Below are 24,807 nucleotides of genomic sequence, written 5' to 3'. Positions count from 1 at the left end.
TGACAGCAATGTTATGGTGTGATCCGGGCACACAGACTTACGGAGTGAAATACACACATCTCTGCACATGGTGTGAACAAGACCAAAATATTCTATGCAAGTCAAAGCTGCATGTTTTTTCCATACGTTTTTATGAAAATATGATGTGAACAAGGCCACAGTCTGCCTCAGGCCCCTAAAGCACTTGTGCCTTCAGAATGCTGATAAGGGCCACATTGAGCATCAGCACGATAAAAAAAAAAAATTCCCAGGATACTAGTGAAAAAATGGGTCTAGCCAATTTTCCAATTAAAAAAAAAATGAAAATTGCAATAAGTGAAAAATTTGCCATATAAAGAAAAATAAAATAAAAGATTCATGCATAAATTGGCATATACAAATCCTTTTGCTGGCAAAAACGCTTATATACATTTCATTTGTGCATTTTAGCTAAACCCACATTTGGGTTCTAAATGTGTGATCATAAGACTCATGCAAACACAATATACATTTTTAAATAGTTTTCTAATCTTTTTTTTTTTATATTGAAAGTGAAGTTGTGCCTGAACATTTCCACTGCAGTAAAAACCACAAGGAGAAGAGAAGGAGAAGAAAAAACTGCCAGAGAGCAATGCCAAAACAGCAAGGACAAAGACTGAGCAGAAAACTTTTCTTCAGTAGCAATGCACCCTGTTAGACATATTCCAAATAACAAGCTTGTGTAGTGTAAAATATATAGAAAAATGCTGGTATTTTGGTATATAGAGAAAAGAAACAACTTAATTTCATCAATATTCTCCAAGATCCTGCTTTCTGGACTGCAACTCCAGAATCAAAACTAGACTTTCACATTCTAAATGCATCTCACCCTCGCTCACCTTTACCCAAAATTATCTGCAAATAATGGTACAAGTTGTAGTTCTAAATAAAAAAAATCAGACAGATCGTGGTTCAGGCTTATGCCTTAAAGGGGCAGGTGTCCCCCCCTTTTCCTGTCATGGCACATTCCACCTGAGCGATTGGAACCTCCTGGGCTTTTCCGACATCAAGCGTCTGTCTCCAAGGTGTGTAAGGCGGCGACTTGGACGTCCGTTCACACTTTCAATACATTTTACAAAGTTGATGTGAGCGCATCTTCGGATGCTTGATTTGGCCGCAAGCTTTTGCAGGCGGCTGTGTAAGGTTGCAATTCACACTTTAAGTTACAAGGTTGTTGTGAACGCATCTTTGGATGCATACTTTGGCCGCAGGTTTTGATGGTGGCCGTTTAGGTTGGCAACTCCTCTGTTTAGGAGTCCCTCCTATTTAGGTTTGTACTGCTTTTCGACAAACTGAGCTGCAGGAAGCAGAGTGAGGGGTTATAGCGAGTGGGACCGCCCCCTGCCCCCCCCCCGGCGGTGCTGTGCAGTTTTTCCTGTTTTTACATGTTCTGCCTAGTCCTCTGCTGAAGGTGGCGATATTATCCTAAGGTCAAGATTTAAAGGAGCTGTGTCCTTCAATGAACTTCAGAGAAAAGGATTTTACGGGGAGTACAAAAATCCTATTTTCTGTATAGGACCTTGCACATCAAATCCTTTTTTCATTTTGCTACCAAGAGCTTGAATTTCCAGCTAATCTCAAAATTTTGAATTTTGTCACTCCCTCATGTCCAATGAAAGTGCCTCAGTGCCAAAAAAAAAATTAAAATCTCAATGGGCACTGGTTAGTAGTAGCGTGTGGGTTTTGTGAAATAAGCCTCTAGGATAATTAAACTAAGGAAAGAAAGCACGAACCAACAACAGAAAATAATAATTTGGCTCTGCATCTCACTGATTAAAAATAAAAAAAAGGTTACAGTATGCAAAACCAAAATAGGAGTGTAATTTGGACAGCCAGGTGACGGACAAGCCACACTCAAAGAAATAAAACAAGTGCAGCGCTATCCAAAAAAAAAAAAAATCTTTCAATAAAGAAGAATAAATAGCAAAAATTATTATGTGACATATGAATACTATTGTACCGTGCATCAATCAAAACAAAAAAATACAATGTGGGAAAAACAGAGTGCAGTAAAAAAAAAAACCCCACAAGAACAAAATTCCCAAATTATGGATAAATAAAATTGCAATCCACACAATGATCTTATTCAACTTCTTCTGTGTCAGAAACATGTGATATTCTTAAAACACTTTTGCTGTGCTCAGAACAGGTGCTTTCCCATCTCCACCTCATACCATCAAACTGCTCACTTTAAGCATAGACCCCTGAAGTTATAGGAGGTCTACTCTCGATGTATAAAAGGGGTGAAACTTTCACAGCCAGGTTCAGATGTGGTTGTGAGACCTTTTCTACCATGTTTGTTACCACATCTGAACCTGACTCTGGAATTTGTTAACCCTTTATACACTCACTGGCCACTTCATTATGAACACCTGTTCAATTGCTTGGTAACAAAATTACTAATCAGCCAATCACATGGCAGCAACTCAATGCATTTAGGCATCTAGGAGTGGTGAAGGCAACTTGCTGAAGTTCAAACCGGGCATCAGAAAGGGGAAGAAATGGGATTTAAGTGACTTTGAATGTGGCATGGTTGTTGGTGCCAGATGGGCTGGTCTCGGTATTTCAAAAACTGCTGATCTACTGGGGTTTTCACAAACAACCATCTCTAAGATTTACAGAGAATGACCTGAAAAAGAGAGAATATCCAGTGAGCGGCAGTTGTGTGGACGAAAATGCCTGTCAGGAGAATGGGCAGACTGGTGTGAGATGATAGAAAGGCACCAGTAACTCGAATAACCACTCGTTACAACCAAGGTATGCAGAATACCATCTCTGAACGCACAATACATCAAACCTTGAAACAGATGGGCTACAGCAGCAGAAGGCCACACCAGGTGCCAATCCTATCAGCTAAGAACAGGAAACAGAGGCTACAATTCGCACAGGCTCAACAAAATTGGACAATAGAAGATTGTAAAAACATTGCCTGTTCTGATGAGTCTTGATTTCAGCTGGATTCAGATGATGGGGCCAGAATTTGGCATAAACCAGTGGTCATCAATCCTGTCCTCAGGGCCCACTAACAGGCCAGGTTTTAAAGATAACTGAAATACATCACAGATTATATAATTTGCTGCTCAGTGATTGCAGTATTCTAGTCTGCATCTCCCCAAGGCAATACGTAAAACCTGGCCTGTTAGTGGGCCCCGAGGACAGGGTTGATGACCACTGGCATAAAAAACATGAAAGCATGGATTCATCCTGCCTTGTATTAACGGTTCAAGCTGGTGGTGTAATGGTGTGGGGATCTTTTCTTGGCACACTTTGGGCCCCTTAGTACCAATAGAGCATTGTTAAATGCCACAACCTACTTAAGTATTGATGCTGACCATGTCCATCCTTTTAGGCGTAATGCCATCATGTCAATATGGACCAACATCTATGAGGAATGATTCCAACACCTTGTTGAATCTACTCCAGGAAGAATTAAGGTAGTTCTGAAGGCAAAAGGGGTCCAACCTGGTACTAGCAAGGTGTACGTAATAAAGTGGCCAATGAGTGTATATCAAGTAGACCTCCTATAACTTAAAGGGTTAGTTCACTTCTACAAAAAAGAAAAAAAAAAAAAGAAAAAAAGCATATGCAGAAAAGGGACATCTATAGATGAAAACAAGCTGTGCAGCTTTGACTAAAATTGGATAATGCCCTTGCTATAGGTGTAGGCCATTTATGTACCTCAAAGTCTGAACTGAAAACTCCCAGAATGTGGCTAAGTGAGCCCTTGCTATTACTGTTCATCTTCAGCACCACAGGAGTGAGCTCTTTCTGATTCAAACCCACTCACATGTGCCCTCTCTCCCCCCGATGCAGTATTCTGAGCTCAGCGTTTGACAGCTCACTCCTGTGATGGTGAAGGCGAACAATAGCTAGGCCTCGCTTGGCAACATCCTGGGAGTTTTAAGGTCAGGCTTTATGAGGTATGAAATGGCCTACACCTATAGCAAGGGCTAATTAGTCAACTCTGGTCAAAGCTGCACCATTTGGTTTTTATTTTGAAGATGTTACACTGCAGTTTTTTTTTCCTTTTAAATGTTAAATAACTAACTTCACCTTTTTTTTTTTTCTAAATCCCAGCTCCCATATGTACCAATATTTCATTGGTGTACCTTTTTTGCTAAAATATCAAAGCTTTCCATAAAATCTAGAGACACTTACCTTACTGTCCTCATCCATGATGCCAAACGTATCTATTGCTTCTCCCTTATGTCCTCACAGACTATAGGTCATGAAACAGGAAGGAGTTGACAATCTGACCTCATTAGCACACGCCCTGCATCATCTGCCCACTCCCAGCTGCATGTTTTTTTTATTAAATGCAATCAATGATCACCCTTCTCTCTAAATATATACTCAGATTGCATAACATATGGCCATCGTTATATATGTACATAGAAGGGAGTGGACAGAAACACTCAGCTGTCAAGCCCCATTCACATCTCTGCAGAGTGGGAACTCGCATTCCTACATGCATTTTGTTTTTTAGCGAGGTGGGGAGGCATTTTGGAGCATTTTCACTCATCATACATAGATAAACCCATTAACCTGAATGTGCTGCTCCACACGCAGCAATCACCCAAAGAACACAAAGAAGCTTCAGATTTTTTTTTTAGAGTGGAGATTGCTGCTTTTTTTACTATTGATTTGTGGTGCAGTGCATTTCTGAAATGCAAGGAAATGCACAGATGTGAATGAAGCCTTCTTGTGTTATCGCACCAATTTCAGTTTTAGGTTTCATTCATATCTAACATAGTGGGAGCGAATGCTTTGTGGTTAGTTTTTCCTGTGACACGCATAGAGCAGCTTGTTGATTTCAATGGGCTGTGCTATATGTGGCTTATAGGACATGTTGGCATTTTGTGGGTTGTGTTTTTTACTGTGCGTTTTGAAGCATTTGCCGCTCGTTTTTTCACGTCAAAATGTGTGTGGACTGTTCCATTTATACACAATCAGGGAACTTGGAATTTTTTTGTTTTGCTGCACAGCATGTCTGGGATGTTCTCTATAGAATTGCAAGTTTATGTTCAGATGTCACATATAAACCACTTCAATACTGGGCACTTTCACCCCCTTCCTGCCCAGGCCAAATTTGGATCATTTTTTGATAGATAGAGCTTTCTTTTGGCGGTATTTAATTACCATTAGGTTATTTAATTTTTTGCTAAACAAATGAAAAGACCAAAAATGTATTAAATCAGTCATTTTTCTTCACTGATGTGCGCTAATGAGGCTTCACTGGTCATCAGTGCTCAGATTATGAGCGTAAAGGTCCCCTGTAACTGGAAAGATCGGCTTTCCTTTCCACAGACACTGACAGCCCTGAGTAAAGTAAATGCAGGATTTATTCTTCTCATCAGTTTTCATGAAGGAATCGTGCAACCAAAACTGCAGTGTTTATCCTCATGACACATCACTGGAAGCACCTCCATGGTTAACAGAGGACAGTATTAGTACCCACTATTTGTTTACATGTGATCATCTCTGAGGGACACAGCTCAGCACCGATCGCCACGTGCGCCCCCAGGGACGAGTGGCGCAATGTAAACAGTAAGGTGTTGTTAATCTTTGCTATTTACACTTTGAGAGATTTTTAAAAAGGTAAAGATTTTGTGGTTGGGGGGGGTCAGAAAAAGGAACAGGAAATTCAATTTCAGGGTTATGCTTTCCATAAAAAAGCAACAAAAAAAATTAAAAACACACAATCCAAGACATTGCATCATAACTAATTAAAAAATAATTAAATGTAATTGGAGTAATATAAACATTTTTTTTCAAACTGTAAAAATGATTTAATGGTCGCATTGGCAGTTTCAAAGCTTTTTTGATAGTTTTACCGCATGCCAGTAAAGTTCTGTTCAGGAAAAAAAAAAAATAGCATTTTGCACTTTGAATGAATTGATCGCTCAAACAACTTTGGCACTACCAGCCTGTCGGATTTTACTTGCAATTATCACAAGTGGCTGGTATAGACGCCAGCAATAAATACAGTCTTCTCCTTTCTCACAAAGCCCCACCGAGAGAATACAATGCTTCGGCAGGAGGGATTCCCCTTTGCATATGATTTCAAGGCTCTATTTTCAGTAGCTATTTCTCCAGTGTCCTGATGATAAACTCTTATCTTATGGCAAGCAGAGTAATGGTTGGGTATTGCAGAAACAATTGTATTTGTGTTAGTACAGCTGATGAACAAAAAAATAGGATTTTTATTACAGCTTACCTGTAAAATGCTTTTCTTGGAGTACATCATGGGACACAGGGCCTTAAGTAATTACTTAATGAGTTATAGGCCACCTTCAGGTGTTGACACTGGTATATTCAATCAAGGAAGTCCACTCCCTATACAACCCCTCCTCCTTCCAGGAGCACATCAGTTTTTGTAGCAAAGCAATATACGTAATTCGAAAACAGGGGCAGGACCGCTGTGTCCCATGATGTACTCCAAGAAAAGCATTTCACAAGTAAGCTGTAATAAAAATCCTATTTTCTTTATCGTACATCATGGGACACAGATCCTTAATTACTTACTTAATGGGACATCCCATAGCAATGCTACTTGAGGGGAGGGAGAGACAACCCGCAGGGTACCCACAGACTTGAGGATTTAAACACTGCGCCCAAAGGCGATATCCTCATACCTTCTTACATTCACCTGATAAAATCTTGTGAATGTATGCACTGAGGACCAAGTTGCGGCCTTACAGATCTGAGCCATGGAGGCCTGGTGACGCATTGGCCAAGAAGCAATAACCAACCTGGTAGAGTGCGCTTTAACTTGAAACGGGGAATTTTACCCCTTAAAATCAAGTTTGGATTGTCCCTTGCTGAATCCACTTAACAGTGGATTTTCGACGCTATCTGTCCTTTCTTAGGACCCTCTAGCAGAAAAAAAAAAAAAAAAAAAAAACACATCAGTCTTTTTACTGCTCTCACCACATTAAGACAACATAGCGACTCTTCTTCCCTAGAACATGATTTTGGAAAAAACGATGGCGGGACAATATCTTGGTTCAGGTGAAACCACTTTTTTTTTTTTCAAAAGTCTGAAGGAGGGTGCAACTGTACCCATGATAAATCAAATATGGCTCTTTACAAGAAAGAGCAGCCAATTCCGAAACCCTCCTTGCTGAGGTTATAGCGACCAAAAATACCAACTTCCTTGTCAGAAGGATTAAGGGAATATGTTTGTATTGGTTCAAATGACTGTTTTTGGTAACAGACAAAATCTCAGGTCCCAAGAGTTCAAAGGAGGTTTGACGGGCGCAATAAGCCACATCAACCCCTTGTATAAAACCCCAGACTAAAGAACGAGTAGCAAGTGGTCTTTTGAAATAAGGCCGATAAAGCTGAGACTTGGCCTTTAATATTACTCAAGGGCAATTCAAATTCTACCCCCAATTGTAGAAAGGCAAGAATTCTGCCTATTCTATATCTTCGAGGGTGCCAACCCTTGGATTCACATCAGGAGACAAAAGCCCTCCAGACCCTATAATATCTAGTTCAGGAAGCTGTCTTCCTTGCATTAATCAGGGCAGAGATAACTGACTCGCAAAGCCCACGTTTCTTTAGAATGTGGGTTTCAATAACCAAGCTGTTAAATTTAGAGACCGTAAAGTAGGATGGAAGATCGGTCCCTGCAAGAGCAGATCTGGCCGTAGTAGGAGGGACCATGGGCCCTCCACTGCAATCTTTACAATTTCTGCATACCATGACCTTCTGGGCCATGCTGGTGCCACCAGAATTACCGGCTTACTTTCAAGCTTGATCCTGCAAAGAAGTCAAGGCAGCAACAGACTAGGAGGGAATGCATAGGTCAGTGAGAACTGATCCCATGGGGTCACCAACGCATCCTTTCTGCATGCAAATGGATCCCTTGTTCTGGCCACAAAGTTAACCAACTTCATGTTGAACCTGGATGCTGGAAGATCTATGTCCGGAGTCCCCCATCTTTTTGCAAATAGCCCAAAATATGTTGGGGTGAAGAGACCATTCCGCTGGGAATATCTGCTGGTGACTCAAGTAGTGCGCCTGCCAATTCTCTACTCCCGGAATGAAGACTGCCGATAGGCATGGAACATTCCTTTCTGCCCAAGATAGAATATGGTTTACCTCTCTCTGCGCAGAGAGACTTTCGGTGCCCCCTTGGTGATTGATATAGGCCACAGGTGTGGCACTGTCAGATTGAATCCTGACAGGACAATTCCGTAACCTGAAAGTCCAGGTCAGAAATACTGCCTGAATCTCAAGGATATTGATGGACAAGGTTCTATTCGGGTTCTTGACTACTGTCCCCGGACAGTTGTCTTTTCTAGTACTGCTCCCCAGCTTGAAAGGCTGGCATCTGTCGTTACCACTTTCTAGATGACTGGTCTGAAGGATTTTCCTTTCAGCAAATGCTGGGTTAGTAACCACCCAGTGAGGCTTTGAGGCACTCTTGGGGACAGCTGCACTGGCAAGTCTAAAGCTTGAATTGTTTTGTTCCAAGCAGACAGGATACTGTTTTGCAACAGTCTTAAACGGAACTGGGCATAGGGAACTGCTTCGAAAGAAGCCACCATGGTTCCTAGCAATCTCATGCAAAGGCGAATGGAGGGATTGCCATTTGAGCTGACCATCCGCACCAACTCTCTTATGGAGCTGATCTTTGCCCGAGGCAAGAACACCTTTTCCTGGGCTGTGTGTATGATCAGACCCAAGTACTCCAGCCTTTTTAGCGGTATTAAGGAAGATTTCTCTGGGTTGAGAATTCAACCCAACTCTTCAGATAGTTGGTTGTAGCGCGTACGCTTTGCTCCAAATGAGCCGACTGATCTACAAGTAATAGATTGTCTAGGTACACTATGACTGTTATGCCCTGTGCCCTTAACCTGGCTAGAGGTGGGGCCAGCACTTTGGTGAACACCCAGGGTGCTGTGGCTAGCCTGAAGGGCAGGGCTAAAAACTGGAAATGCTGCTGTTCCAACCCAAACCACAGAAACTTTTGATAAGCGGGAAATATAGGGACAGGCAGATATGCATCCCTGATGTCGATAGACGCCAGAAGTTCTTCTCCTAGAAGGATAGAAACTACTGACCGGATTTTCAGGAGCTGATTTTGCCTTCTTAGATCTAGAATGGGTCTGACATCTCCATTTGGTTTCAGTACCATAAAAAAGTTTGAATAAAACCCAAAACCTTGCTCTTTTGTAAGGTTCTGTATGATCAGTCCTGGAGATATTAGATCGGTCTAGTGCCTGAATCAGAGATTGTCTTTTCTCTGGATCTTTGGGAACGCTTGACCTCAGGAAGCAAAACGGTGGAAAGTCCAGAAATTCCAGCTTGTACCCCAGCGTTACTGTGGAGATGACCCATCTGTCCTGAATTATTTTCAAACCTCTGAAAACCTCTGTGAGGGGGGTTGCCTCTTCATAATGAGGCTTTAGGTTTCTGGCTTGCAGGTTTCCGACACCCCAGGACTTCTTTCAGAGTAAGGTATGTGCATAGACTCCATCTAGTGGAGAATTAAGGCATGGCAATTTTTTCCCTAATGGAAGAAATACATACACATGTTTTTAATACCCAAGTTTCCTCCCTTACCTTATCCTCGCTGCAGGATTTGCTGAACAGACAATCCAACCTTCAACCATCACAGTGGGCTACGCAGCAAACCTTCAAGGACCGAGTCCCTAAAACAAGGTTCCAACTGCCTTGGACCTTAAAAGAGCACCCCAACAGGAGGTTTAGGTAATGTAAGCAGACCTAAGCCCTGGGTTCCTGGGCTCCGGCCCTACAAAGAGAGGAGTTACAGGCAAAACCTTGTGCTTTAGATATGAGGCCCCAGGTACCATCCATTTAGTCCTCAATGGCACTTTGGATGGATCTGGTCTTTATGGAGGCTATTTAAATCCAGCATGGATCCCTCCAGTGGAGCTCCTCAGAGCACATTTTCACTTGTGACCAACACCTTAGACATGGGGAAAAAAAACGGATATGCTCCTGGAAGGAGGAGGGGGTTATATAGGGAGTGAACTTTCTTGTTGGGGTAGAACCAGTGTCAACACCTGAAGGTGGCCTATCACCCATTAAGTAATTGCTTAAGGCTCTGTGTCCCATGATGTACGATAAAGAAAAGGGACTAAAACAAAACATCTTTCACAATAGGCACAGGACTAGATCATTGTACCGAAAACTAAAGATAATTCCATGTGTCAGATTGCCAAGAGTCTTAGTTTTCATACAAAGATTTACCCACTACTGCCTTGAAAAAAGCAATTAATCTAAGACAGAAAGAGAAGCAGAAGGCCCAGATAAGTGGATATGTACTGTATATCCCAATGTCTGTTCTTTAATCCATTTAAGCTTTTTAATTATAATTTTTTTTTTTTTTAAACTCTCCTTCTTGGGATCAATTCACATTTCCCACACACTACTAAACAGATGCAGTTTAGTGTGTGAGTAGCTGTTTAGGCTGCAGTGAGCCTCAGTGAGGAGGCTGGTGTGATTCGCGTTTCAGTGCATCATACCGTACTTTTATTTTCTTTCAATTTTATTTGAAGTGCACAATGCAGCCATTCACAGCAGCTTGGGGAGTTGTGCTGCTGTTTAGAGACATGTGGTGCCATCCATTGAGCTGCGATAACAGTTTCAGGTGCAAATGGGGCACATAGAAAATTGTTTTCTATGTGCCCTAGAGGTAAATTGAGTTCTTACAGTGACTAGACACCAGTCATTGCATTATGTGTGAACAGGCCCTAAAATCACACTCCCAGTGTGATCTTTTTTTTTTTTTTACAGTTCTAGACCGCTTTGGTATTTGGTGTGAACTTTTTATAGCAACCAGAGGACCTGTAAGATGTCTGTTAAAAGCCTTCTATTGGAGGTATGGAACTGCAGTCGCAAAACAAACTTTATTGCAGATTCCTACCTGTTTCTGCTCTGAATGTCCTATGCACAGTAATTCTTAATGGGGCTACTTAATTCATTTTATTCAGCTGGTGCACTTTGATGCTAAAAGTTGTAGTGTCTGCATTCCCTTAGAAGGTATGAATTTTTTTGCTGCAGAGGATACTTAAGATATGACTTGTGTGTCAGCGGTTAATAGAACCAAGCATGCCAACTAGGACACCCTTTTCACCGCTCCCATACTATAGCACAGCTCAATGAGAGATTTATTTTTTTCCAAGGGCCCCCCTCCCCAATAGGATTATAAAACCACTCATCAATGATTGCTGAAGTGGCGCTGATATGCCACACTCTGCATTACCGATTATCACCAACAACTGAAGATCTGATAAGTGCCCTGCAAATCATGTGACCAGCCAGAAAAGCAAGTACATTACAAAAAAAAAAAAAAAAAAAATTACACCTGTGGAGCCTTAATATTTGTATATAAACATTTACACTGCTTCAACTTACCAACTGTTGCGGTACCTTTAGGTTTGGGTGGCACTGGGCCAAGAAATCCAATGTTATCATAGAAGTTATGAATGGCACTTGGATCGAAATGTGGCCCTAAAGAAGTAAAAGGAAGAAAGTTATTTCCTTGCGATCAAACCTGTCATTTAAAGGTTAATTTTTTTTGGATAGAGTGGCAAGGTATTAGAACCCCATTAGGGAAATTTACCTTCTCTACTTGTCCTGATTACCAAGAGCATTGAAAGTAAAATGAATTGCACATTTTGGGATGTCCCCAGAACAGTAAAACAGGGGAAATCTTCCAATGGGGACATTTGTTCTGGTGACAGTCTGGGATTCCCTCACCGTGGAGGAATTTCAGCTGACACAGTTTTGGCTATGGGACAGAAAGGAAAGAAAAATCTCCCCAATGCGACACAGATATGGGGGGCTCACATGGACTGGCGTTATAATCACCCCCCCCCCCCCCCTTACTCTATCCATAATGGAAAGAGGAAAAAAAAAGTGATGCCTTTAGCTCTACTTTATTTTCCTCACATCTACATGACAGCATACACAGAATTTAAAGCATATCTAAAAGCAGGAACAAAACAAATATATTGCAGCTTACAAGTCCTGTAGTGGCTGGATTAGTTTTATTTCAAACCTACAGTGTGCAGTGCGCTCCCCTCACACACTTCCTTTTCACTCATAAGCGTTTTGAATATATTGTTTAGTGTAGACATTCATAAATTATATATATATATATATATATATATATATATATATATATATATATATATATATATATATATTTATTACACACACATACACACACACACACTGTTTAAAATCAATAGCATACTATAAATCTTCTATATATTGAAAGAAAAGGTGTCCTTTAAAAATAGTTAAATAATAAAAAATGTAATTGTGTCCCTATGCATAAAACATAGGAGATGAATAAGAAAAACATATCATGAACTTGTGCCCATGTGCATAAATTAAAAAAAAAAGCAACGACTCCAGATGCGTTTCTCAACTCTTCTCAGCAAACCACCACCGGCACCCATGTAATTACAAATTGTATGCTTACCCTCAAAAAGGTGGACCTCTTAAATTACAAGAGGTCTGTATCTGCTCATTGAAGGTAGCATCCATTCCCAGCCTGCAAAGACCAGTGTAACAGAGGATATTCCACAGAAACTCTCCTCTGCCAGTACCACCTCTACTTACATTTTTTTTCTCAGACTATCTGTCCTTGTTGGTGGCAGATAGTGAAGTGGAGGTGGTGCTAGTAGCGTAAAGTGGCTGTGGCATATCCTCCGTTACGCTGGGAATTTATGCCACCCTTCATATGTGGATTCAGACCTCTGGTAATTTAAGAGGTCCTACTTTGTGATTTTGGTGTGTGATTTTCAGCGACATCTTTGAAGAAATCCGCACAGATGTCTCAGAAATCAGGACTGAAAAGGCGGGAATGAAATGGTGAGAGTTCAGCTGTTTTCGTAGATAGAAGAATCATACAGTTTAAGATCTATAATAAAGATATATACACACACACACACACACACACATATATATGTGTATATATGTATGTATATGCGTGTGTCTGTGTGCGCGCATAAAAAAAAAAAAAATTATAAAATAAATATTATAAAAGATTTGCTATTCCTAGAGATCAGGAACAGCGATCTCTCTCTACTCCTCGTCAGTACACTCCCCCCCCCCCACGTTAGAAACACCTCCCTATGACACACTTAACTAGAGGTCGACCGATATGGGTTTTTCTCTGGCCGATGCCGATATTTAGAAATCATGGTGGCCGATGGCCGATATATGATGCCGATTTTTTTGGGCCGATACGTTAAGCCGATTTTTTTGTTATCCCCCTTCATCTCATAAAACCTAACAGACACCTTTCCCACTGGGGCATTTTTTTTAGGCGCTTTTAGGCTAAAAATAGCGCCTGTAAAGTGCCTGCAAAACAGCTCCCCTGCAGTCTGTGTGAAAGACACTGAGGCGATGCGCTGGCAGGATGTTAAAAAAAAAGTCCTGCAAGCAGCACGTTTGGAGTGGTGTATACCGCTCCTCCACCACTCCTGCCCATTGATACTAATGGGCACCACTGCTGAAGCACATGCAATGCGATTTGGCAGCAGTGCTTCACGGGCGCATTTAACCTCTTCTTCGGCCGCTAGCTGGATTATATGTGCCCCACTAGCAGCCGAGTAGCACCGCTAAAATAATGGTAAAGCGCTGCTAAAACTAGCAGCATTTTACCATCAACGCCTGCCTGCTCCAGTGTGGAAGTAGCCTATAAAATAAAAACAGGTAGTCAAAACTTTCGGACGAAAAAAAAAAAATGTGCTAACTTACTGTTTAGGTTATTTTATTTTATTTTTAAATACAGGATTTTTACTTGTAAGCAACAAGTGTCAGAAAAGATTTAGTCTTTAAATTGTTAAACTGAGAACTTCTACACACAGAGATGAGTTCATTCATGAAGTGTAAACATTGTATCTTTTTGCTCTTTTTCTTGGCAGACTGCCCAGAGAGGAAACAAGTTGTTTCTATGAAGACACAGGCAACTTGCATTGACTTCGATTACAGAAGTCATTTCCAAGTCGCGCTGTAGTTATAAATCGGCCTTTTTATCAGCTCAATCGATTAATTAAAAAACGGCAAATATCGGCCGATATATCGGTCGACCACTACACTTAACTACTTCCCTGCCCGTGACATTGACCGCTGTATAAACGTCAATGGTCCCAAAAAAAAAGTGTCCAATCTGTCCACCACAATGTCGCAGTGCTGCTAAAAATACCACTGATCACTGCCATTACTGAAAAAAAAAAAAAAAAATGAATTAATAATAAAAATTTCATAAATATATTCCATATTTTGTAGATGCTATAACTTTTGCGCAAACCAATCAATATACGCTTGTTTTTTTTTTTGTTTGTTTTTTTTACAAAAAAACACATGTAGAAGAATACATGTTGGCCTAAACTGATGAAGACATTAGTTATTTTATTCTTTTTTGGATATTTATTAAAGAAATATTTTTTTTCCCCAAATTGTTGGTCTTTTTTTGTTTATAGCACAAAAAAAAATAAAAATAAAAATAAAATAAAAAAACGCAGGTGTGATCAAATACCACCAAAAGAAAGCTATTGTGGGAGAGGAAAAAAAAAAAAAAAAAGGACAATTTAGTTTGGGTACAGTGTAGCATGCCCATGCAATTGTCGGTTAAAGCACCTTCCACGCTGAAGTGGTTAATTAGAATATTAGTGCAACTCTGTATTTGGGACTTGGGATGTTTTTATATCTCTCAGTAGAGTTTGTGGCTCTTTGACAGTTTGTATTTATTTTGATTATTAGCGCAGTTAATACGCTGTTATACATTGTTATATATTCGCTTTTTGAATTGAATTACTGAAATAAACTTTTTCATGATATTCATATATTTTGAATTGGGTGTGTGTAATATTTTTTATATATATATATATATATATATATATATATATATATATATATATATATATATATATATATATATATATATATATATATATATATATATATACATACATACATACATACATACATACATACATACATACACACACACAAATCGTGCTCATAAGTTTACACACCCTGGCAGAATTTATGATTTCTTGGCCATTTTTCAGAGACTATGAATGATACTTCTGCCTGTCAGGTGAGAGCGTTCAGATGCTGCCTCTGTCGCCAGATCGCTCACACCCCCCGGTACCGGCGCAATAAATATAAATTTACACACACACACACACACACACACTTAACCCCCCCATCGGCTCACTGACTTTGATTAACAGCAGCGGGAGCCAATGGCACTCCGCTGCTGTATAAATGAGAAGGAGAGTCCCAGGCAGCTGAGTCTCTCGTGCAAAATAGCTGGATAGGGATGGGCTCAGGTATTAGGGGGAGCTGGGGGGGGGGGGGGGATGCTGCACACAGATTTTTGTTTGTTTATCTCAATGCATAGAATGCATTAAGATGAAAAAAACCTTCTGCCAATCACAATCACTAACAGGCTAGTGGACGTGCTCCAAGGGGGGCTTTTAATACATTTCTAGGCATCAGAGTGTGGTTTTTGTCTGTATTAAAAGATGTAAACGATGAAATATTTTATGCCGAAACCCCAACCTACATATCAATTCAAACCCTACCCTATTCAAATTACATTGTATTACTCAATAGCACTTGCAGAGATTATTTACGTCATTACATACAAAAGTAGCTATAGCCACTGTCAAACCGAGATTGTCATGACAGTCATTTGGTCCTTAACAGCTGCTGCAGCTCTCCAGCCACTATTGCCAGCAGAGTGTAGGAGATACAAAAGAGAAACATGCTTGAGGTTTTTTTTTTTAGGCTGCATCTCCTATGCCCATAATCCTGAATTGGTCAAAATATACTGTTCCTTCCAGCCAATCTGGTAATACAGATCATCTGCTAATGTCAGCAACTCATGCCCAGCAAGCTGGAAAGGTAAGCAAATCATGAAATAATGCTGTATATTGGGCATTAATCACTCTGTAGGAAACTCTCATACAATCAACACTACCGCATATTACATTCATAACAGGTGCATTGTAAGCCATGTGCACTAGGCAGAAACTCTATGCACATTGGTATTTGAAGTGAACAGACTGTCAAATGCAAATAACACGATATAACATCATACTATATCCTAGCTTCTTACCTCTTGCCTGAAAAAGGTCTATTTCTTTGGTGAGACAGTCTATATCAATCTGCAGCTGTCTGTTACAACTCCTTAACTGCTGCATTTCTTCCAGCTAAAAGAGATGAAGAACATTACTTTATACATCAAAACCAGGATAGCACGTTTTTGGCCACACAAATTGCTGGAACATGGATTGCACAGTAAATCATGATTACAGATGTCTAACACGATTTAACATCTTTCTGAACATTTTTTAAATCTCTCTCTATTTAGAAGTCGAACTTCTCTGAAATAAAATAAATCATTAAATTATCTGTTCATTGAAAACACCACAGTTTTTGCCCTTTGGCTTTCTTGAAGCTGTATTTTGGAGTAAGTCGATATTGTCTTAATATAAGAGACATAGGCATTTAAACGAGAATATTGGGGTGCTTCTTGGGTGTTTTTTTTTTGAGATGTGTGCAGTAACCCAGAACAAAGAGCTCTCAATTTTACAGGGCGACTGGTCTTATATACTCCCACCTCATGTAGTTGTCTCCAGGCATCCTGTGGGCCTGCTGACTCCTCTCCCACAGCTCTGCTCTCTGCACAGGCTACATACTACATATCGCACAGTAATTACATCATTACTTTTACAAAGGTAGTATCTTAGTTTGCATTTGGTAGAAACAAAATAGCCTTGTATCATTTGTGGCTAATTAAGAATGCATCTGAATACATTTTTTTGGTGCCTGGAGTTAGGCTTTAACCACTTCGGACCCAGGCCAATTCTGACATTTCTCTCCTACATGTAAAATTCCTAATTTTTTTGCTAGAAAATTAAATAGAACCCCCAAACATTATATATGTTTTTTTAGCAAAGACGCTAGAGAATACAATGGCGGTCATTGCAACTTTTTATCTCGCACGGTATTTGCGCAGCAATTTTTCGAACGCATTTTTTTCAGAAAAAAAATGTTTCATGCTTAAAAAAAAAAAACAGTAAAGTTAGCCCAATTTTTTTGCATAATGTGAAAGAGGAGGATACGCCGAGTAAATAGATACTCAACATGTCACACTTCAAAATTGCACGCGCTCGTGGAATGGCGCCAAACTTTGGTATTTAAAAATCCCCATAGGCGACGCTTTACATTTTTTTACTGGTTACATATTTTGGGCTACAGAGGAGGTCTAGAGCTAGAATTATTGCTCTCACTCCAACGTTCGTGGCGATACCTCACATGTGTGGTTTGAACACCGTTTTCATATGTGGGCGGCACTTACGTATGCGTTAGCTTCTGTGTGCAAGCTCACGAGGACAGGGGCGCTTTAAAAAAAATTTTTTTATTATTGTTAATTTTATTTTTTTAGTTTTACACAAAACAAAAAAATTGATGACTTTTATTCCTATTACAAGGAATGTAAATTTCCCTTGTAATAGGAATATGGCACGGTCGGACCTATTTACAGTGAAATATGGGGTCAATAAGACCCCATATCTCACCTCTAGGCTGGGAAGAAAAAAAAAAAAAAAAAAAAAAAAAAAAAAAAAAAAACGATCATGACTTCCTAGCCAGATCGGCGCCGTTAATCTGAATACCGAGGCCGGGCGTGACGTCATAACATCGCGCCCGGCCTCCGAACGATCATAGAGACTCCGGGGACAATCTAGTCCGCCGGAAATCTCTACGATTACTTGCTGGGGCCGGCAGATCCTGTGACCGACTCACCGATGGAAACGGTGAGTCGGTAGAAGCACCGGAGGGCGGCGGGAGGGGTGTCCCCTCCCGCTGCCTGTAAGAACGATCAAGCGGTGGAACAGTCGCTATGATCATTCTTATGGTGTAGGGAATCGCCGGCTGAAAACGGCAATATCTGAATGATGTCTGTGGCCTCAGGCATCATTTAGATATAACCACCGAAACCCCATGACGTCAATAGACGTAGTGTGGGAACCAAGTGGTTAAAAAAGGGCCTTGTGTAATTTTACATCCACTTTTCTGGACAATTTTGAATAGACTCCCACAAAGAAGAATGTTTTAGGTTATGAATGAAGGGTGCATATAGAAGCCTCCAAAATACAAGGGGCTATGCGATATAAGGAAATATTATATTCTGGACCCAAATAGTGTAGCACTCCATCGTCCTCTTGTGTATTTGATCCAAAGCACGCTCTTGTGGCACTTTTTTATTTGAAGCAACCTTGCCATGGATATACTGTCACAAATTCACTTCATCCAAGAAGCACACTTTATATGAAGTGTGCAGGCCTTAAAGAGGATGTAAACCCTGATGTATTTTACGTCCTCTTTTACCCTGCATAGTAAAAGCACAATGGGCTAGTATGCATCGCAAACTAGCCCATTATGTAGCACTAACCTGAAAACAAAGCCAGCGATGTCCCTGTTGGTGGCCAGATCCATCTTTACCCCTCTTTCTTCTGGGGCCGTGGCTCTGTGACTGTCTGGAGTCGCATTAGGTCACTCCTGCGCATGCTCACAGGAGCTGCTGGTCACGGCACGAGCCCCTTACAAAGGACGCGATTCTGCCCTTTCTTCAGTGCGCATGTGCCAATGACAGCGTAAGCCTATATGGTAAATATCACCTAAACCTGCACGGTTTAGGAGATATTACCAGTACCTACACGCAAGCCTTATTATAGGATTACCTGTAGGCACAAGTGGTGTAACAGGGTTACATTCGTTACCGGTTAGCTGCCTGACCTCACTAACTGCACATTAAGATGGGAGACGTGAGCTTAGGTAGTTCACTGACCAGCAACTCTCAGACTTCTGGGTGACATCTGACCCACAGAATAACTCAGCAAGGGTACACAAAAGGTCTAAATGAGATGACCACACAGGGAAAAAAAAGGATGCTAACACAATTGTCTATTGGTAAGGCTGAGGATATGCTACACAGCCCCACACAAAGTAAAGGGTAGATCATGTTGCATATACTGAACAATGGACGTGCATGTGTGGGAAAAGGCAATTATATTTGGCTCCCCAATAAAGGCAGATTTAGAATTGCAAATGACTAAACTGTCCCTTTTCATGGAACACTTCCGTGACTACTATTCCACAAAGTGCACATACAAGGCTCTGTGGATCACCAAGTAATGCAATGACAGGAAAAACTTACGGATGGCACTTGGGAAAGGGAATTCGATCTATTAAGGCGTCTCCGAGTGAGATTGTTTTCCATTTCATTGACCTCAGTTTTAAGTTTATCCAGCTTTTTCTTTTGCACTTCAAGTTCTCGATGAAGTCGCTCCATTCTTGCCTTCTGATGTACCAGTAGAGCTGCAAAAGGAAAAGGAGACTTGATTGTTACCCATCTTTAAAACAACAGTATTCTGCAACTGACATTTAAATAAATGTCATTTTATAAATTTACCTTAACCACTTGCCGACCGCCGCACGACGATGTACATCGACAGAATGGCACGGGCAGGCATATTGGCGTACATGTACGTCCCTGCCTTCCCGCGGGTCGGGGGCCCGATCGGGCCCCCGCCCGGTGCCCGCGGCGGTCGGTATTCGTTCGGGAGCGATCGCGGACGAGGGGACGGCCATTCATTCATGGCCACCCCCTCGCGATCGCTCCCGACGAATGAAAATGCTCCGTGACATCACTTCCTCTCCTGTAATGTAAACACAGGAGAGGAAGTGATGTAATCTCTCCTCCGTGTCGGTATTTTTCATTCCGACACCGAGGAGAGAGGATCGGTGAGTTGCACCAACACGACACTACACAGTAGAACATGCCAGGCACACTCACATCCCCCCCGATCACCCCCCCAATTACCCCTGCCCCCCAGTCACAGTGACACCAATGTCATTTTTTATTTTTTTTTGCATTGGTGTCATTTGTGACTGTAATAACTGTTAGGGCAGTTAGGGTTAGCCCCCTTTAGTTCTAATGTACCCCCCTAACCCCCCAATAAAGGTTTAACCCCGTGATCACCCCCGTCGCCAGTGTCACTAAGGCTGGGTTCACATTACAGCGGTTTATGAGTACGAATGTGATTCGCACCGCACTGCAGTGCAAATCACATCCGATCTCTGTGCGATTCGAGTTCAGCCATTCGCCGCACCCGCCACACCCGCCGCAAATTCGCACGGGACCCTTTTTTGGTCCGCAGCAGAATCGGATCGCATGGGTGTTCACACCATGCGATCCGAGTTTGCAGATCGCACTGCGATATGCGAACTGATCTGGGGGTGTCATTAACATTTCACTGACACTCCCAGCAGTTCGCATAGGGCAGTGTGAACTGCCGCCGGGAGGCATGCGATGCGGGAACCCGCCGCGGATTCGTGGCGTTCCCGCATCACTCCAGTGTGAACCCAGCCTAATAAGCGATCGTTTTTCTGATCGCTGTATTAGTGTCACAGGTGACGCTAGTTAGGCAGGTAGGTATTTAGGTTCGCCGCAGCTTTTTATAGCGCCAGGGACCCCCATATACTACCGCATAAAGCCCCCTGATTGCCCCCTAGTTAACCCTTTCACCAGTGATCACCATATAACTGTTACAGGTGACGCTGGTTGGTTAGTTATTTTTTTATAGTTTCAGGGCACCCGCCATTTATTACCTAGTCTCACTAGTGTACCCCTAAATTTAGGGGTGTCTACTTTCCAAAATGGGGTAATTTGGGGGGGGTTTGTGCCATCTTGGCATTTTATGGCCTTCAAAACTGTAACGCCCTTAGAAAGCCTGAAGGCGGTGCTTGGTTTTCGGGGCCCCGTACGCGGCTAGGCTCCCAAAAAGTCCCACATATGTGGTATACCCGTACTCAGGAGAAGCAGCAGAATTTATTTTGGGGTGTCATTTCACATATGCCCATGGCATGCGTGAGCAATATATCATTTAGTGACAACTTTGTGAAAAAAAAAAAAAAAAAGTTTGTAATTTTCCCGCAACTTGTGGCAAAATATAAAATATTCCATGGACTCAACATGCCTCTCAGCACATAGCTTGGGGTGTCTACTTTCTAAAATGGGGTCATTTGTGGGGGTTTTGTGCCATCTTGGCATTTTATGGCCTTCAAAACTGTAATAGGTAGTGAGGAGTGAAGTCAAATATTTACGCCCTTCGAAAACCTGAAGGCGGTTCTTGGTTTTCGGGGGCCCCGTACACGGCTAGGCTCCCAAAAAATCCCACACATGTGGTATCCCCGTACTCAGGAGAAGCAGCAGAATTTATTTTGGGGTGTCATTTCACATATGCCCATAGCATGTGTGAGCAATATATCATTTAGTGACAACTTTGTGAAAAATAAAAAATAATTAAAGTTTGTAATTTTTCCGCAACTTGTGGCAAAATATAAAATATTCCATGGACTCAACATGCCTCTCAGCAAATAGCTTGGGGTGTCTACTTTCTAAAATGGGGTCATTTGTGGGGGTTTTGTGCCATCCTGGCATTTTATGGCTTTCAAAACTGTAATAGGTAGTGAGAAGTGAAATCAAAAATTTACGCCCTTAGAAAGCCTGAAGGCGGTGCTTGGTTTTCGGGGCCCCATACGCGGCTAGGCTCCCAAAAAGTCCCACATATGTGGTATCTCCGTACTCAGGAGAAGCAGCAGAATTTATTTTGGGGTGTCATTTCACATATGCCCATGGCATGCGTGAGCAATATATCATTTAGTGACAACTTTGTGTAAAAAAAAAAATAATAATTTTTTTTTTTGTCATTATTCAATCGCTTGAGGCAAAAAAATAAAATATTCAATGGGCTCAACATGCCACTTATCAATTTCCTTAGGGGGTCTACTTCCCAAAATGGGGTCATTTGGGGGGGTTTTGTACTGCCCTGCCATTTTAGCACCTCAAGAAATGAGATAGGCAGTCGTAAACTAAAAGCTGCGTAAATTCCAGAAAACGTACCTTAGGTTTGTAGATGTGACAACTTTTGCGCAAACCAATAAATATACAATTATTGACTTTTTTTTTTACCAAAGACATGTGGCTGAATACATTTTGGCCTAAATGTATGACTAAAATTGAGTTTATTGGATTTTTCTAATAACAAAAAGTAGAAAATATCATTTTTTTTCAAAATTTGCGGTCTTTTTACGTTTATATCGCAAAAAATAAAAATCGCAGAGGCAATCAAATACCATCAAAAGAAAGCTCTATTTGTGGGAATAAAAGGACGCAAATTTTGTTTGGGTACAACATTGCATGACCGCGCAATTACCAGTTAAAGCAGCGCAGTGCCAAATTGTAAAAAGACCTCTGGTCATTTACCAGCAAAATGGTCCGGTCTGAAAGTGGTTAAAAGGAGAAGTGCTCTTTCACATTAAGATATAGACAAATTAGTTTCACCACCCCAGCAAAATGTTAAACTATTTAATTTTATGTCCAAAGAAACATTGATCATACCGCACAACGCACAGGATCAATGTCAAGTTTACACGAAACTTGGCTTGGTCTATGAGCTAGACTCCCTCTTGTGAAGAGACATGCTCCTTGCAGCTTCTTCCCCTGAAATGCGTTAAGGATTTCATTTCTAGCTGCAAAACAAGTATGCAAACTAGATTTACTGCATGTTTCTTCCCTGTCACAGTTGTGACAATGCTTTTTATCTAAGCAAGCTCCATTTACCTCTTCCAGTAGCCAAATTCAAAGTTCTCCAATCCAGCTAACCTCGATCACTAGCCTTTCACTTGCTACAGCCTGTAAACCAATCTTTCTATTCTATCAGATGCCAACAACTATTCAAACATGCTGCACCTTTATGCATTAGAAGATCTTCAGCTTCTGGACCCATACGATCACCATATATAAATAATATAAAATAGATCCCTATAGTGAACCTGGTTTTGCTTGCCTCTGGATTAACTCTGGGTATAGGCTTATGTATATGGAGGTTTTCTATTTTTTTGATAGGACTTGTGTCATATATAAACCTCACTATGTAACCATGAAGTCTCTAGTTGATATGGGGGAGGCCTTGGCACTGCCCAACAAAGTTGAAATAAACTTCCAAGAGTAAGACCTTCTAAAGGAGGAGGGGTCCTAGGTTTCAGATTACAGGTGTTCCATCTGGGGATACTGGGAAAATGCCCCCATAGCTATAAGGGAAGTATGGGTTGAGAACACCTGTAGCAGCAGGATTATTTTCTGTGTGACCTGTTGCGCGGAATGTAAGCAACTAGGCCCAATATGCCAGGTAAAGCCTCAAGTAATCACAAAATTAGTGGTGATCAGTTTCAAGTGGCCAGAGGTGACCGAGTAGCTGGAGGACGGTAGAGGAACAGATCCGAAGATTAATTTGGTACCAGTGGATCACATGAGTATAGCCCATACTGCACTTGTGACCCGCTTTCAGTCCACAGTGGGCTAAAGCCCACTATCAGCCGACATCACTCACAGCTGGTTCAGACTTGAGAAAGATCCTGACTTGACAGTCCAGATCCAACCTGATGCCTGGATTGGCAGCTAGCTTAGTCTCTCAGCTGCGCTTCTGGGAGCCCGAGATAGCCACTTTCTCCCCTCCTCAGCTCAGCGCTCTGGTGAGCGCTGCAGTGGGGGAGAGTAGAGAGCAGGTGAGCGACCGTCACTGCTCTGTTCAAACAGAAAAAAAAAAAAACAGCCACAACCAGTGCTGAATTTGAAACTCCCGTTGAAGGGAAGCAATTTGTTACTAAGTCCCACAAAACGATCTCTGGTAGTGCCAATGTTGTTTAAAGCACAAGCAAAATTTATTAAAACAATGATGTGGATTGATAAGAACCAAAAAGCAAAAGCTCTCCTCACACAGATGGAATACTAACCAGCATGGATGACACTGACAGTACCATGGCAAGCTACGAGATATGAACCAGCTGTATAGAGCGGTGCTGGTCAACTGGGCTCCTCATGTGCAGAATGCCACTGTGAAAGGAGAGAAGACGAGTGCAGAGCCGGGTGGATGGAGCAGACGTCGGGCTGTGAGCACCAGTGGTAGGCAGCGGAAAAGCCGCTAGGGGGAGAAGAGCTGACCGGCAGCTGTGTGCACCTCTACATGGACCGGCAGGTGGAAGCACCTGAGCATGACGTCATCCGTTCGGACAAACATAGATCCAAAATGAGGTTTGGTGCACGGGAGTGTAGATGAAGCTTAAACTAAAAGGAGAGAAAGTAGAGGTGGTGTGCCATCCTGACAAGGTGTTTGGGGCCGTGGCCCTTCGTCAAAGTCATGCGATTAAGACCGCCAATGGAGATTAAACCACAGCACAGTCTCAGTTAACAAAATTTATATAACTATTTTTCCTTTAAAAACTTGATATCCCCTGTGGCAAGCCCCTATTTAATCTCCATTGGCTGTCCCTTTCTCAGTGGAGCTTGCTCTGCACATGAGGAGCCCAGTTGACCACCGCAGCACCGCTCTATACAGCTGGTTCATATCTCATGCTAAGGTACTGTAATGCCGCATACACACGTATCAGACTATCCGGCGGACAAACCGCCGGACTTTCCAAACGAACTACCTGCCCACAAACGGTACTTTTGTGGCGGACTAGGTCCGGCGGACTTAGTTCGCCATACTTTTGAAATGAACGGACTCGCCCACACACACACAAAAAAGTCTGTTCATTTTGAGCGTGGCTCCAGGTAGCCGGGACCAGCAAAGGAGGCGTCGCTGGCCCCGTCACCTGGTATGGACTTAAAAAGGAATGCCTATGCCAAAAAAAACAGCGTGGGGGTCCCCCTCCAAG

General features: G+C 41.7%; 1 protein-coding gene across 2 annotated transcripts in view; it reads right to left on the bottom strand.

Moving 5' to 3' along the window:
• The window catches only part of TAB2 (TGF-beta activated kinase 1 (MAP3K7) binding protein 2), a 140,476-nt gene that overhangs the window by 3,185 nt on the left and 112,484 nt on the right, over positions 1–24,807 (bottom strand). For both annotated transcript variants that reach the window (XM_077486686.1, XM_077486687.1), the window contains exons 5-7: positions 19,244–19,404; positions 16,139–16,232; positions 11,410–11,505 (exon numbers count right to left, since the gene is read on the bottom strand). In XM_077486686.1, the coding sequence (XP_077342812.1) occupies positions 11,410–11,505; positions 16,139–16,232; positions 19,244–19,404 (351 nt within the window). The remainder of the gene's footprint in view (positions 1–11,409; positions 11,506–16,138; positions 16,233–19,243; positions 19,405–24,807) is intronic.

This window comes from Lithobates pipiens, unplaced genomic scaffold, assembly GCF_037356315.1.
Source record: "Lithobates pipiens isolate NorthernLeopardFrog02 unplaced genomic scaffold, aLitPip1_a1.2 Scaffold_18, whole genome shotgun sequence".
Taxonomy (NCBI): domain Eukaryota; kingdom Metazoa; phylum Chordata; class Amphibia; order Anura; family Ranidae; genus Lithobates; species Lithobates pipiens.
Note: the sequence above shows the minus strand (reverse complement) of the source record. Positions and strands in the feature narration are given on the sequence as shown.